This window comes from Capricornis sumatraensis, chromosome 16 (genome assembly GCF_032405125.1).
Source record: "Capricornis sumatraensis isolate serow.1 chromosome 16, serow.2, whole genome shotgun sequence".
NCBI lineage: Eukaryota > Metazoa > Chordata > Mammalia > Artiodactyla > Bovidae > Capricornis > Capricornis sumatraensis.
In genome coordinates this window covers 48,576,432-48,592,842 of record NC_091084.1, presented here as the reverse complement: position 1 = coordinate 48,592,842, position 16,411 = coordinate 48,576,432, and the positions used below count along the sequence as shown (strand labels likewise).

The following is a 16,411-nucleotide window of genomic DNA, read 5'->3' as shown; positions in this document are numbered from 1 at the left end:
AGAGTTGCTGGATAACTGTTCAGAACACCTCTAGGCATCCTGACATGATGCTGTGTTGGCCCCAGAGGTAGCACATGGACTGGACGAGACCCAGAACTAAGACTCTGGCCTTGTCTTCACCCCTCAGGCTGAAGGAGAAGAAGCCAACCCCAGGAGGAGAACCATCCAGACATCTTCAAGGATGGAAGGGAAAACTCAAGACACTTCTTGGAAGTGGATCCCACAGCCCTGGTGCCTGGCCCCTACCTCTGTTTCCAATCCCAGCCAAACTCCAGTCCTGGATGGACTGTGATCTAAGGGACCTGGGTTCATCACCTGCTTGTCTTCCCAGCCATTGAGCCTGGGAAAGGAACCTGGGGCACAACAACAACCTTGTTGTTCTCCTAAATAACAAGGGCCTGGTGCCTGTTGGGAACCATGCTATGGCCTGGCCTTCCGTGCCAGGTTTGTCTGTCTTCTCTTCTACTTAGACTCCAAAGCCCCACAGAGGATGGGGCCACCAGGTCAGGAGGGACCATGGACCAGAGTGTGGTTATCCTTCCAAGGATGCTCTGGAGTGAATCCAAGAGGTAGGTTTGAGTCCATACTCATTGTCACAGGGAATTGTCTAGTATTGTGCCCATTTAATGGAACAGGTCACTGAGGCTAGCATATGGAAGCTCAGAGTGAGGGCCCCTTGCTAGAGTCTGAGGCTTTTTTTTTTTTTTCTTTTGAGCCTAAAACAAGTTTTCAACCTCAAGTGACATGGAAAGGTAGAGGAAGAAAAAGGTCTCACCTTAAGACCCAGTTGCCTATAGTCCAGGTCAATCCCCAATCAAATGGTTGTCAGTAAGTTTGGACCCTAAAGTCTTGGTCAGCTTATGACCAGAAAAGAACAAACCACTGTAAACCTCTAGATGGTGCAAATACCCAGGGGACACCCACAAGGCTGTGTGACATTCTGAAAATGTGTTTCATAGTGCAGGTCCCGAGTCAGTCCTTCTTCCATTTTCCCAGCTTGCTTCAGGCAGGTGAAACACTCATTTTTCATTCTGCTTGTTGTGCCTGACTCATAGCAACCAAGCCTCATCTTCTGCTGTGATGCTCCCTGAACCCCCAGGACCTACAATTTGAAGACTGCCACAGCCCTTCATGGCAGCACTGGGCCAGCCCACTTGGTGTATGCGTAGCCACTTCCAGCCCTATTTCCCTATGTCCTGGGGCCAAGGTGTGGTCAGTTATTAGCAGGGCAGAGTCCCTGCTCTGCTTCTTACTTCCTGTGCCAACACAGGGGTTCCTTTCTCTACATTTTTTCTCTGTTCCCCTCTTTTTTCTAATATTGTTTTTCAATTGGAGGATAATTGCTTTACAATGTTGATTTCTGCCGTACAACAACATGAATCAGTCATAATGAGATACATATATATATATGTATATATCCCCTACCTCTGGAATCTCCCTCCCCTCTGTTTCTCTGTCTGTGATGACTGGGATTCAGAAATCACCTGTAAAGAAATGAAGTTTGTCCTTCAGCCCTCCCCTCCCTTATCTCCTGTAGGTTTAAGAGCCTCAAAAAGAGACGTTACAAGCTTCTCAACTCAAAGAAGTGAGATTGTTCCATAACCAGGGCCCTTTGATTCAAGTGAAGAAGCACTCTGGCTTTATTGTGAGGAAACTGGGAGGAGGAGCCGGGCCAGACATGCGTCAGGAGTGCTGGGAGGGAGCGCAGCCCAGGAGGCTGTTCATCCTCTGGGCCTGGGGAAGGTCCTTGGTCTTGCTCAGTTCCTCCACGTCTTTGTAGCAGTACAGATTGGGGCCTTGGACGAGGTACAAGCCCAGACCATTGGCGGAACATGAGTGGGGGCCCAGAGACTTCTCTGTACACAGGGCCCCATCGACCTTCGTATGGGGCCAAGGAAGCTCTGTCCACGTGGCTTTAGCTCCTGACTTCAGGTCCAGCCACCACAGCTTCTGGCCTAGGAAGAGACACCGGATGTAACATGGCTTCCACATCGTGGGGATCTGCACCTGGCCTTTCTCACTCCCTGATGGAGAAGCACAGAACCAACCACCCCTCAGCACGCGACGCCACTCACCTGCCATGATGTGGAGCCGAGAAGATCCAGGACAGGTAAAGGCTGCATCCACGGAATGAAGGCTGACCCCTTGAGGGCTCCCGAATTCCTTCTCCAGCTGCTTTGGATAATCTTTTACGAGAGTGTAGCCTGCCCTTGTCAGGAAGATATATACCTGGGTACCCTGGAGGACAAAGGACATTCATCAGCACAGAGCAGGGAATTCTCCCCAGTCTCCACCTCAGGCCTCTCTCCCCTCACACACCTGGATCAGATAGAGCTTTTTATCCCAGAGGAAGGCGGCATCCACTGTTGAGGGGCCTTGGGGCCACAGATGCTCGATGAGCCAGCTGTGCCATCCGTCCCGGCTGCTGTCCAGACGCCAGTAGTGGTTCTCTGTGGGTAGCAGAGGAAGCTTTAGTGCTGGTGGTAAAAGGCCAGGCCGTAAAGAGGCAAGTGACAGATGCAGGGGTGCGTCCCGAGAAGCGGGAGAGAGTGCATCCAGAGGCCAGGAGGGAAGAGGCTAGGAGAGAAAGTAGAGCAAGCATGTGGTTGGAAAAGTTAGGCATGGGGACCTGATTGGAACTGGAGGCAGTAGGGGCCTGATGGAAGGGCACGCTTGGAGAAGAGTGGCCAGGTTGCTAGCTCAGGCCAATGTAATGAGGTTTGCTGTGGGCTCCTTATGCATCTCAGATGTCCATGTGAGGAGGTGCTACAGTGAGACTGTGGCCAGAAGTTAAAAGGGAAGCAGCGTGTGACCATCCCAGACTCACTAACTGTCCCTTCCCCCTGGCAACCATAAGTCCACTTTCAATGTCTGTGAGTCTCTTTCTGTTTTGTAAGTAAGTTCATTTGCATCATTTCTCCTTAGAAATGCTATATTTTAAATGGATATCCAACAAGGACCTATAACCTAAAACACTGCTATATTTAAAGTAGAAAACCAACAAGGACTTATTGTATAGCACATGGAACTCTGCTCAGTGTTGTGTGGCAGCCTGGATGGGAGGGGAGGTTTGGGGGAGATGGATACATGTATGTGTATGGCTGAGTCCCTTTGCTGTTCACCTGAGTCTATCGCAACATTGTTAATCAACTAAACCCCAATACAAAATTAAAAGTTAAAAAAAAAAAAACAAACAAAAGGAAAGGGAAGAGCATAGCAAGTCCCCACTGGGTGTTCTCACCCAGACTGTGTTCTCTAATCCCTTGAGATGGTCAGAGACAGAGGGAGTAGCCACACCAGCCCCTAATTTTCCTCTCCCCGTTTCATAACAACTTCCTAAAGAAACTGTCTAAACTTTTATTTACCTTTTCTTCCTCAGTCCACTTCACTTACGTTCCTGTTTCCCTCTGCCATTGAAATTTCTCTCTTCAGGGTTAAGTATCCTCCAACTTGCCAAATCTAATGCCTTCTCCTTCCTATACCACTTAGCAGCATTTGACTGCTCACAGCTCCCTTCTTTAAATTTTTCCTTTTTTTAAATTTTGGCTCCTGTTATTCCAGACTCTTCCAGTGTTCTTACCTTTTTGATGCCTCTTCAGCCTGGTATCTCACATTAGAATCCCCTAGTTTGGGCCTCCACTCTACCTGCCCTCACTCTCTAGGTGATTTTACCTAGCCCAGGGTTTTAAACCCCATCTGCATACTGAAGACTTTTGATCTGTTCTCTTCACTTCTGATGGACCTTTTCTTTGAGTGTCAGGCTCAAACTCAGCTGCCTACCTGATGTGTTCATTTGGGGCTACTAGATACCAATACCCTAATGTGTCCAAACTCATTTCTGCTCCCACCAAACACACACACCTTCTGCCCTAGTCTTTTCTGATCTTAATAAAAGGAACCATTTGTCACCTAGTTGCCCACTTCCCCAAGCTAAGTCATTCTTGAAACCGCTCTTTTCCCTTCCCCACTCTGACCAATATCCAAGGCATTGGATAATGCTATGGACTCAACTTCCAGAATACATTATGATGACTGCTCACCACCTCTGTGCTGTTCTCCCAGTCCAAGTTGTCATCACCTCTTAATCCAGACAGCTGTGAGAACTCTTCGCCTGATTCCCTGGTTATACAATTATAGCTCTGTGACTTACATTCCATAAGAAACCAGGATGATCTTTTAAAAAATTAAGTCAGAACAGATCATGGCCCAGCTCAAGATCCCCTTCTGGCTTCCTTTTACAGTTGAAAACCCTTACCAGGCCATGATATAAGCTTTTTTCTTTTTTGGTTGGTCCATACACGGCTTGCAGGAAATTGGTTCTCCGACCAAGGACAGAACCCTGGGCCCTCAGCAGTGGACACATAGTCCTAATCCCTGGACCACCAGGGAATGCCCAGACCCATGTGATCTGGCTCTTTCTCCCTCTTTTGAAGACGCTCATCTGCTCTCTCCCAACACTCAACACACTGGCCTCCTCTCTTGACTCCTCAAATTATTTGCTGTTCACCTTCCCTAAAATGCTTCTCCTCCATTGCTTTTGGGGCTACTTTCTCTTTATCACTGAAATCTCAGCTCAAAAGTCATCTCTTCAGGATTACTCTGGTGGTCTGGTGGCTAAGACTCCATGCTTCCTATGCAGGAACCCGGGTTTAATCAATCCCTGGTCAGGGAGCAAGATCTAACATGCCGCAACAAAGGTTGGTGCAGACAAATAAATAATAAGTAGAATAAATATTTTTTAAAAAATCATCTCTCAGAGAAGGGGCCCATCATTCTCTTCACCTCTATCCAATTATTCTGTCCTATTTTCTTCACAGCTTTTTGGCACTTAACATTTTTTATTTTATATTTTAAAATATCAACAACTCACAAATCCATTTATATTAGCTTCAAATGGTATTTGGGAGTAAGAAATATTCTAATGTTCCCAGGACATTTCACAGCTACTAACACTGCCTGAAAGTATTCTCTTTTATTTTCTCTTTTTTTATCATCTCTCTCTCCAGCAGGCTCTATGAGGGTAATTGTCTTGTCTGCCATGTTGATCACTGTATCCCAGTGCCTAGAACAATGCCCAGTGCCTATCCGGTGCTTGATAAATAGTCGGTGTTACCATGCAGCCACAAGCTCTCTATGTGTATTAACCAGGCAAGTCTCAGTGACCACATGTCCACCTTTGCCTTCTGATGAAACTACCCTGCTCATGGCTCCTATTTTGAGAATCAGAGCTATGCTGCTCTTTGGGCAGAAGAAATAAGTGCTGAGCCCCAGTCCATCAGTAGCCAATGCAGAGGCCAGCCAGCAGCCACTTTAATGTGGTCTGGAATAAAACTATGCGGCTGGGCCAGTCCCATTCTCTCTCTGGATAAGCCAGTAGGAAAAAGAGCAACCGAGGCAGTTATGAGTTGTATCTGAGGCTAAAAAATCCTAACTAGAGAAAATCGAGAGGACATGATGGTCCATGTGTGAGCCAAAGGTGGGAAAGCAGAAAGAATGGATTAGAAACCGTGAGCTAGAGACAAGAGAGTCATCAATAAGGGAGAGGGGAGAACTGGCCCTTTGCTGAACAGCTGGGTTGTACTGGTGTTTTTGCCAACATAGTGAGTTCCCACCTTGGCTGGGTATTTTTAACATAACGGTGTTCTCTCAACAGCTATGGAACATCTCTAATGCTCTTGATTTAGGATTTCAGCTGCATTCTGTTTATGCGCACATGGCCTTGAGATTCCACGATCTCGCCATGGGTGAGTGTTCTCTATCTGTTTCTGTGTGGTCCCTGTAGCCCTAGTTTCTTAGTGCTTCTATCTCCATGTCTTTCTACCGATCTCTGTCTCTATTTCCATAGCTATCTCACTTTGTGTGTGTGTTCTGCCAGTGGTGCCTTGCTCTCACCATAGCTGCTTATTCTCCTGATCCGTCTGTGTTCTTACTCTGGCATGTATTCACAGTACAGGTCTACTTGTTCACTATAGGTGTGTGTTTCATCTCGGACGTATGTTCTCATTACAGCATGGGGATATGCTGTTATGTCATATATCCCCCTTGTCATGGGGATATGCTCTGCTTGTGGCCGCGTATTTTTCATTATAGCTTGGTAGTCAGATCTGATCGGATTTGTTCAGGGGTTAGGAGTAAGGAAGGATTTTCACTCTGCTGTATTCTAAACCACTGTTTCACACTTGTATCCTGTCATACGTATGTCTTAGGCTGAGTGTAATGGGGTAGGTCACTCTCTTAGAGCTGTCCTCAAGTATAGATCAAGACATCCTTTTTAGGTAGCATTAGATGGCTTTTACTAATTAATGGCACAGGTCTGGGGAGAGGGGTCTCCCCTGGTCACTCAGGGGAGAAATCTTATCAGGCTAGTGAAGCTATTGCCTAAAGATCTAAGGAACTGAACACTTCTTGGCTGATGCTCAGCAACAGGAACGTCTTATTTCCAGGTAATGCTATGCCTAGAGGCCTGGATATAGGAACCAGGCACCTGGAAAAAGATGGAGCTCCTGGAGATAAGCTTGAGGTAGAGGGGTGGGGAGAGGGTCAGAGACATGCAGGAGCAAAGGGAATATGAGGAGTCATAGGTTCAGGGGGCCCAGGGAAGGCACAGACCTGCAATGGATAGTACTGAGAGGCAGACAGGTGGAAGAAGTTAGAGGCCTGGACAATGAGATAGGTTCCTTAGATATGCATCTGAGGAAATGAGAGGTGAAAAGGAACATGCCAGGGTGAAAGGATGGGAGCCTTTCATAAGGGGCACAGTGATGAAAATGGAGGAAATATCTCAGAGATGAGAGGCACACACAAAAGAGTTGGGAGGTATGGAGGACAGAGATGGGGGGATTGGAGGGCATCTCTTACCACTGAAAGCATAGGTGGCACCATGGTTGTCAGAGAGCAATGCAGACAAGACTAGATGTGGGCTACAGCACTTATCCACATGCTGGGTTGCATTCCTGTGTGCATGGCCTTGGGGGAGAAATAAGCAAGGGAGAACAAACGAAGGCAAGAGGTCAGAATGAGGGCTGAGGTGGAAGAAACTGCTGGGCATATTGGGGGTGCAGGTCTTCCCCATATGAAGACAGTTGGGAAGAGCCAGAATGGAAGTGGGGCTGGCGCAAGGGCCAAGGTATCATTCCATAGGTGAGGGTACGAGCTGGGGTGCATGGCGTTTGCAGACTCAGGGAAGGTGGACGTGCCTCCAGGGGTCCCAGGGCTGGGGCTTTCTCACCTCTGTTAGGGCAGGGCATAAAGTAATCTCGGACATCCCGAGGATAACTGGAATTCACTTTTCCATCAACGGGGTCGAAGCGCAGGAATTTGTTACCCCGGAAGCAGTAGTAGCGGTTGAGCCATCGTATGGCCGAGGAGCAGTTCCCAACGGCCGGCCAGAAACGTTCCTTTATGGTACTTGTAGAGAAGTCCCAGAACCACGTGTGGCTGCCTTTGTCCAATCAACCAACAAGCATTCGGTGAGGCCAGACTGTGCCCTCTCTTGTGCTTGCACTGGGCCCCAGGATGGACCAGATGTGGCCCCCATCACATGGAGCTCACAGCCCAGCAGGGAAAGAGTTGAGGAAAGTAGTCATATGACAGAATTCAGCAGCAAAGTACACATGATCAGTTCAGCAAGGGCAGTGGGAAGAGTCTGGGAAAACTTCCCAGAGAAGGTGATACTTAAACTAAAATCTGAAGGAGTTACAAAGCATTCAAGAGTGGGAGATGGAAGCCTAAAGCATGAAGCAAATTGGGTGTCTAGGGAATAGCAGAGAGTTTGGGGGGCTTCATGTTCAATGGAAGGGATTGAGAGACTAAACCCTGGAGGGTCAATAGGCTGGGGGGACTTGGAGAACCTTGTATGTAAGGTCATGAAGAACTTTGTCTGTGAGACTAAAGAACATGGATTTGTCCTAAGGGTCATGGAGGACATGAGGGACTTTTAGCAGAATTATATCCAGTTAACTTCCCCAGAATGACTTCCACTTACTTCCCCTACTTAAACTGTGCAGACCTTAATTAGCTTCTCTATTTCTCTTTCTTGGGAAACCATATCATGGTACTACCAGCACCACCCTCCCTCCCTCTACTCCCTCACCACCATCCCACCACTACCCCACACTCTCTTATTCCAGCCGGCACTGACCTTGGAAGAAGAAGACACCCTCCTCAGAGCATTCTCCGCGGTGACATTCCACAGCTGCATCCAGTGGGAATGGGATTCCAGGAAACTTCTCTTGGAGCAACTTTGGATATTCTTGCCCCTTCTCAGGAGGATATACCCAGAATTTGTCCCCCTACACACAAAAGCACGCTTTTTTTAATATGCACACCAGACACTGCCACTCTGCTCACACAACACCTTTTATCTATCACAGTTAACGTAATATTCTTCTGCAGTCCCTCATACTCTCAATCCATCTGTGGACAACAATGTGCTGACCCCTTGCACAAATATATAGCTTCAGTTTGTGCAAATCCAATCATTGTTCCTGCACACACACATCTGATTATGTACAACTAGCACTCCCATGGTACAATGATCTGCAACACCATTGGTTTTGGCAAACACATCCACAATCATCCTGCAATCATCCATCCACTCAAACATTCATTTGTTCATTTATTCACTCAAGAAACAGTTGCTGAATGACTACTGCATGCCAAGTATTGTGAGAAGCACTGGTCGTAAAGGGGTGACAAGACTCTACCTCTGCCTTCAAGGACTTCATTTTTTTTTTCACTGTACAAAAGCAGAAATTGAGACCGTAGTGAGTCCTAGCCATGTGAGCTCCAAGGTGGAGGCATGTGAAGTGCATTGGGAATAAAGGAGAGGTGCCTAAGTCAACCTAGAGAATTCCTCGAAGGCTGCACAGAGGAGGGAACATTTGGGCCAGGTGTTCAAAACTGAGCAGGAATTTTCCAGGCAGACAAGTGTGCAAAGGGCATTACTAGCAGAGGGAGTAGCGTGTACACAGTATACTCATGTGGCCGGCACACAGTGAATGTGGCCGGGGAAGAGATCAACCTGAGATAAGCAAGGCCCAGGTCTCATGACCCATGTGCACCTGGCTGACAGGATGCAGCACGTGGTGGTGCCATTTGCTGAAACAGGGGACTCGGGAGGAGAGGGATTTGTACAGAAGATACTGTGGTCCGTTTGAGGGGTGCTGCATTTGGGGTGTGTACAGAACATCTAAGTTGAAGATGTCAGCTAGGAAAATGCAAAGAAATGTCTGGAGCTCTGGGGAGAGATCCATATCTGGTGTCCACAGCGTGGAGAGTCTCAGAGCCATGGCAATGGTTAAGATCACCCAGAGAGGGTGAATGGAGAATCTGAGAAGGATCCCCAGGGAATATTCAGGGAGTGGCCCAGGATGAGAAGCTGAGAAGAGCAAGAAAAAAAAGGCTGGAGGGAAAACAAACCCGGCAGTGAGGGCCACCCAGCCACGCGGCAGCTTTGTGAGTCAGGAGAAGGTGCCCAGAAGGAGCAGACACAAGCTGGGCCAGGACATGGGACCTGATGAGCACAGTGGGGGTGGATTTCATCCTCCACTCACCCCTCGGCCAGGTACTGCTGTACAGTGAACAACCTGGCAACCACAGGAAGAAGACCAGATGCGGGGTCATGGAAGCCAAGGAAGAATTTCTAGGAAGGAAAGGATGGTCGACAGCTTGAGGAATACCAGAGAGGTGTGGACACAGATTAGGACTGACGAAGAGCCGCTGGATGTGGCGCCTGTCAGGACCGCATGCACACACACACACACACACACACACACACACACACACACACACCCCTAGCCTGACCTTTCTCAGGAAAGGAAGGCCCAGGAGGAGGAAACTTGGAACCTGTTGGCAAGGGCCACCTGGGGGGAGGGTTTCTCATGTTGACTCCAGCACTTCTGGCCTGGCCCTGATCTGGGTCCAGTCGTACCTTGATCAGAAGGACACTGTTATGATCATAGCGGAATGCAGCATCCACGGGACTGGGGGCATCCTTCCACCTCTCTGAGATTAACTGCCGGGCCCAGGCATGACCCTTCCACACAAACTCCCCTGCAAAACATACAGTCACTGAGGGACCCAGAGCAAACTTTTGGCCTACAGATAGTTACAAAGAAGCCGTGGGTGATGCTCTTAAATAATTCCTAAGACCACCAGGACACATCCTGGTGAAGGGGACCAAGTCTGAGATCCCAAATGCCCCAATCCCAGCCCCTCCTACCTTTTAAAAACAGCATGTTCCCATGCTCATCCAGGGTGGTAGCATCAAAGCCCCAGCCATCCGAGCAGCGTTCTGGGGAGGAGGTAGGGAGGCAGCAGGTGAAAGACCAGTAAGAGGATACAGTGCAGAAGCAGAGACAGAGACGCAGAGAGTCAGGGCCTCACCCGTCACGTCTGCATCCGGCTTGGTCACATTCCCACCTTCAACTCCGTGCCCATGCTCAGGAGCTCTAGCCCTAGAGAGAAGACACAGAGCTGTCTGGCTCCGCAGCAGCTAACCCCTCTCCCTTAGCTCCTGACCCTAGACTTGAAGAAGTGAAGTGAAGTGAAATCACTCAGTTGTGTCCAACTCTTTGCAACCCCATGGACTGTAGCCTACCAGGCTCCTCCGTCCATGGGATTTTCCAGGCAAGGCTACTGGCGTGGGTTGCCATTTCCTTCTCCAGAGGATCTTCCCAACCCAGGGGTCAAACCCAGGTCTTCTGCATTTTAGGCAGATGCTTTACCGTCTGAGCCACCAGGGAAGTCCCAAGAACCCAGACTTACCCCAGACTTACCCCAGACCTAAAAGCTGGCCCTATCCCACTCTAATCCCAACCCTGATCCTCCTTGCCCAGCCTCAGCTTCACTCACAGAGGGTGGGCTTTGGCCAAAGACCAGCACAAGCCCAACAGCCACAGTGCAACTGGCGCTCCCAATGCCCGAGCCATGGTGAGCTGGAGGGGCCCCAGGACAGCGCTGGGTGCCCGGCTGAACCCCCTATATAGAGAAGGCAGCAGGGCCAACCCCACTCCAAGCCTGCTGGGGACGAGATCTCTCAGGACTATGCCAATATTGGCTGATTACATCAGTGCAAATAAGGTCAGGGCCTGAACAGAAATCTAAGTCCAAGACTAACTCTTCCCGGCAGGAGGCCCCATCCCCCTTCAGTGACTTTTGTTAAAAAACTTTTTATTTTTTATTGGAGTATAACCAATTAACAATGTTGTGATAGTTTCAGGTAGACAGCAAAGCCCTTCATTGACTTTTGAGCAGTGACTGGCCCAGGCCATTGATGTTCAACATGACTCTTCACCTTGTTGATGCGTCTGGGTACCCATAAAGGGTAAGAAGGGGTTAGATTGATTGAGGACCACTTGGCTGTGGTTGGACTTACCTGAACAATGCAGGAGGAGAGAAGAGGAAAGTAACATTTTTGTGAACTGTGCCAAGCCCAGCTCTGAGACTCTTAGAGTCTAACACTTACATATATTTAATAACCACACACACATACAAACAAACTTAGAACTGCTCAGAGAACAGTTTCATCCAAGCTCCATCAGGGACCTGCTAGGGGCATTCCCAAGTCTCTTTATCTTTGCCCTTGACAGGTCAATAATATTTCACCATTGCTGAAAGTCCAAGTTCTGCCCTTGCTCCCACCCCCACAGACTTTGCAAAAATCACCTGGGATGGAAGGGCTGGAGGAGGTGTCTCTTTCAGAGAGACCTACTAGTAATTAGACTTTCTTCACAGTTTCTATCTTAAGGGGAAAGTGCTTTGTTTACCTATCACAGAATAAATAAAACTGTACTGGGGTTTCACAATATTAATAGCTGATTCTTGCTTAAATGCTGTCTTTTCAGTGAAACCTTTCTTGTCCACCTCATCTAGCTATTTCAGAATCTCAGTAGTTTCCTCTGTGTTACTTAATAAAACTTGAAGTTATTTTATTTGTATATGCTTTTGCTTCTGCTAGTTTATGCCTTTTTTCTTTGCTAGTTTTGATTTGCCTGTCTTATGTACCATTATGTATTTAAAAATTTTTTTAAACATTTTTTGGCTGTGCCACGTAGGATCTTAGTTCCTCGAGACATTGGAAGGGTAGAGTCTTAACCACTGGACCACCAGAGAAGTTCCTGTACCATTACATTTTCTCTACCTAAACCAGTACCGGGCATGTACAGACGTACCTCAGAGATAGCTAGAGTTTGTTTCTAGACCCTTGCAATACAGTGAATATCGCAATAAAATGACTAACAAATTTTTTGGTTTCTCAGTGCAAATAAAAGAGAAGTCACTCCAACGAGAAGGCTGCACATCACCGCTGGAGAGTGGCCCCCACTCACCACAACTAAGGAAAGCCAGGGTGCTGCAGTGAAGACCTGGAGCAGCAGAAATGACACAAGGCGATTAGTTTTCCTAAAGTTCAGTTCAGTTCAGTCTCTGAGTCGTGTCCGACTCTTTGTGACCCCATGGACTGCAGCACACTAGGCTTCCCTGTACATCACCCCCTCCTGAAGCTTGCTCAAACTCATGTCCATTGAGTCGGTGATGCCATCCAACCATCTCATCCTCTGTCGTCCCCTTCTCCTGCCTTCAGTCTTTCCCTGAATCAGAGTCTTTTCCAATGAGGCAGCTCTTTGCATCAGGTGGCCACAGTACTGGGGCTTCAGCTATAAAGTGCCATTATATACTACTATACTGTAGGCTGCTGCTGCCGCCGCTGCTGAGTCGCCCCAGTCGTGTCCAACTCTGCGCCCCATAGACGGCAGCCCACCAGGCTCCCCCATCCCTGGGATTCTCCAGGCAAGAACACTGGAGTGGGGTGCCATTGCCTTCTCCAGTGCGTGAAAGTGAAGTCGCTCAGTTGTGTCCGACCCTCAGCGACCCCATGGACTGCAGCCTTCCAGGCTCCTCCGTCCATGGGATTTTCCAGGCAAGAGTACTGGAGTGGGGTGCCATTGCCTTCTCTGATATTGTAGTCTATTAAGTATGTAATAGCATTAGATCAAAAAAAGCACATATCTTAATTTTTTAATGATTTTATTTATTTATCTTTGGCTGCGCCGGGTCTCTGTTGCTGTGTGGGTTGGTCTCTAGTTGCGGAGGGTAGGAGCCACTCCCTGTGGGTTGGTCTCTAGTTGCGGAGGGTAGGAGCCACTCCCTGTGGGTTGTTCTCTAGTTGCGGAGGGTAGGAGCTACTCTCTTGTTGTGGAGCACGGGCTCTAGGGCAGGTGGGCTTCAGTAGCTGTGGCTCCAAGGCTCAGTAGTTGTGGGTTGCAGGCTCCAGGGCGCAGGCTCAGTAGTTGCGGGTTGCGGGCTCCAGGGCACAGGCTCAGTAGTTGTGGTACAGGGCTCAGTAGCTCCACAGCACGTGGGATTTTCTCAGACCCGGCTCTGAGAATCGGTGTCTCCTGCATTGGCAGGCGGATTCTTTACCACTGAGCCACCAGGGAAGCCTCTATACCTTAATTTAAAAACACTTTATTGCTAAAAATGCTAACCATCATCTTTTGCAATAGTAACATCATAGATTACTGGAACAAATATAATAAAACTGAAAAAGTTTGAAATATTTCAAGAATTACCAAAATGTGCCACAGCAACATGAACTGAGCCAATGCTGTTGGAAAAAATGTGCTAAAAGACTTGCTCAACCCAGGGTTGCAACAAACCTTCAATTTGTTACCAAAAAAAAAAAAAAAAAGTACTATCTGTGAAGTGCAATAAAGCAAAGTGCAATAAACTAGGTATGCCTGTAATAGACGTTAAATAAATATTTGTTGAATGAAAAACATTAATTTCAAGTATTGATAGTGTTACCAATGTTGCTAAATTTCTGACAGTTTTTCTCCTTCCCAGGTAAGGAGAATATCAGGATTGGGGGTGTTTTATTTTGGAGACATACTGTGATCTAGGGGTTATAGGTCTCCATGACACTGACCGTCTTGCGGTCTTGGTTCACTCTCCAGTGTCCAGCCCTACACTCCTCTCCTCCTCTCAGCTCTGCCATCCCTAGTATCTGCTATCTTCAGCACTCACTGGGGTCCGCCTGTTTCTACCTGAGACGTAGCTGCAGGAGACAAATATGAACAGTCAGCTCCGGGCCAGGCTGAGGTTCCAGGATCCCTGTTCCCCAGTCCAGCCTGAAGGGCCCCTGATCCCTCTCAGATGCCCTTGACATCCCGTTAAATAACCTCAGCAAAAGCCTCAGATCCCTTGTCTACTCTGCAAAGGTTCCTCCTGACAAGAAGACAGAGATTTCTGGGACCCTTGGAATGTGTTACCAGGCCTCTGCCATCAGGTTTAGCGTCCTCTCCTGACTTACCATGAAAACATGTCATGTTAACACTATTTCTCCCCTGAGGTTAGCGGACAAAGCTGGACTCCTCAGGCCCTTAGCAGCATGGGTAGCACCTCGACTCCCTCAGCAGATACCTGACACCCATTTCTCCCTCTGCAGGGTATCTCTGACTGGGCCCGCTTCCTCCTAGCTGCTGGGCACTGGGGGCTGCTACTCCCAGACTCCCCTTCTCCTTGTCTTCAGCCTCTAAAATATTATATAACCTTCCTGGGATTAGCCCCCCTTGAGCACCCAGTGACTTTTCATCACCAACCCCTCAACAACCACCTCTAGCTCCAGAACTGTGTCCACATGTCCTACAGGTTTCACTGAGCCTGCCTGGGGAGTGCTCACACCGAGCAGGAACACCGGCCGGAAAAGCCACCATGAGGGTCTTCAGTAGTACCGGCAGGGCCCTGCATGGACCTTCTGGTCCAGGAGCAGCCTCTCCTGAGGCCTCTCAGGGCTCTCTGCTGGGACAGCACATACACTGGACGGTGGCTTCTCAGCTTGGCCTCTTCTTTCCCACACAGCTCTGGTCCCCATCACAGCACCCCTGGATCTACCTATCACAGAAGACTCATCCGTGGCACTTTCCCACTATTGTTTCCTAATTTGTTTGTCTACTCTAAGGTGTTTTAAATAGCATTATTGGAAGCCCTCCTCTTTCCTCCCGTCCAACCGCGACCCAATCGCCTCGGCGCCCCCGCCCCACCAACGGCTCAGGGACTAGGCCAACAGTCTTCTGCACAGCAGGCAGCTTGCATGAAAGTTCACCTCCTGAGCAGGGGCTGAGAGGCCGTTTGAGAACCCAGGTGTGGATATGTCGGCCATTTCTGCTTGTCCGGAGTTATTCCCAGCGTTGTGTCCTGGGCTGTGTCCAAACTTGGGCCTGAGCGCCCCCTGGAGGCCTCGGGGATCAGTGCATGCCCACCCTGCAACCAGAAGCCACAGCCCGAGATTTCCTCCCTAAAACCGGCTCCCCAGTTTTTCCCTTTCACTCCTCTCAGCCTCGCTGTGGGGCCTTAGTGCCACGTCCCCTCTCTCTGATAATCTCCGCTGCCCCGAGCAGGTGTAGGGACCTTGGTCCCTTGCTTGATTTCTTGGGGATTTCAAGCCCGGAATTATCCAACCATCCCCTTTACAAGGTGGTCTTTCTTCCCAACCCTCCTGACCAGCAGCTCTCTGGCTTCCCCCTAAGGGAGTGTGCATTGGGCCTGCAAACATCTTCATGGACGGAGCTTCCTCTGGCATCTCAAGAGCTGCAGTTAAGCTGGACACTGTCCTGCTGTCCCTTGGACTGGCTGTGTGCAGCCCGCTCTGCCACTGAGTTCTCTCATCCCAGTTACTTCTCACTTCCATGAGTGATGTGTGTGCTGAGCACTCCAGGCAGCAGAGATGAGATTATCTCTTTTCCGGACTTAAAGAATTGGGATGCAGCTCCAGGTACCCAAAGTGCTCGCTGCCCTCAATCAACTCCTTCAAGATCGCCCCTGTCTATAATGGGCCTTCCTGCATAGTCTATTCTTACCTCCCTCTTAATGTGTGTCTGCATGTGTGCTCAGCCACATCCAACTTTTGCTACACAGTGGACTGTAGCCCACCAGGCTCCTCTGTCCATGGGATTTCTCAGGCAGGTATACTGGAGTGGGTTGCCATTTCCTCTTCCAGGGGATCTTTCCCACCAAGGGATCAAACCCAAGTCTCTTGCATTGGCTGGCAGGTTCTTTAGCACTGAGCCACCTCTGGTCCTTCCCTATGAATGATTATAATAATTTGCTTGTATTTATTGGGCACATGTATGTGCCTGGCATTGTGCTTAACACTTAACGTGATGATTTTATCAAATCATACATAACTGAGACTTCCCTAGGGTCCACAAGGTGTCCCTTTGATCTCTGAAAAGCCCCCTATTGTCTTCCAGAGGTGCATGAACAGGCCCTCCCACCCTTGACCCAGGAATTGTGCTCAGTTCAGTTCAGTTCTGTCACTCAGTCGTATCTGACTCTTTGCGACCTCATGGACAGCAGCATGCCTGGCTTCCCTGTCCATCACCAGCTCCAGGAGATTGCTCAAACTCATCTC

General features: G+C 48.8%; 1 protein-coding gene across 1 annotated transcript; it reads right to left on the bottom strand.

Moving 5' to 3' along the window:
* Positions 1–1,617: 1,617 nt before the first annotated feature.
* Positions 1,618–11,001, bottom strand: HPX (hemopexin). The gene is made up of 10 exons (XM_068988128.1): positions 10,855–11,001; positions 10,387–10,457; positions 10,223–10,294; positions 9,932–10,053; positions 8,141–8,291; positions 7,229–7,441; positions 6,859–6,966; positions 2,320–2,450; positions 2,076–2,238; positions 1,618–1,955 (listed from the first exon to the last, which is right to left on the bottom strand). Exons 1-10 carry the CDS (start codon positions 10,929–10,931, stop codon positions 1,684–1,686), a joined length of 1,380 nt encoding a protein of 459 aa, XP_068844229.1. The 5' UTR covers positions 10,932–11,001; the 3' UTR covers positions 1,618–1,683.
* Between the last annotated feature and the right edge of the window lie 5,410 nt (positions 11,002–16,411).

Bases quoted from the DNA above. Each gene is read 5' to 3' on its own strand.
- HPX (XM_068988128.1), bottom strand. From the start codon at position 10,931: ATGGCTCGGGCATTGGGAGCGCCAGTTGCACTGTGGCTGTTGGGCTTG. The intron at 10,295-10,386 runs GTGAGGCCCTGA...CCTCCTCCCCAG, and splicing joins GCCGGATGCAGACGTGACGG to AACGCTGCTCGGATGGCTGG. The intron at 2,451-6,858 runs GTAAGAGATGCC...TGCTACCCACAG, and splicing joins TGCCACCTATGCTTTCAGTG to AGAACCACTACTGGCGTCTG.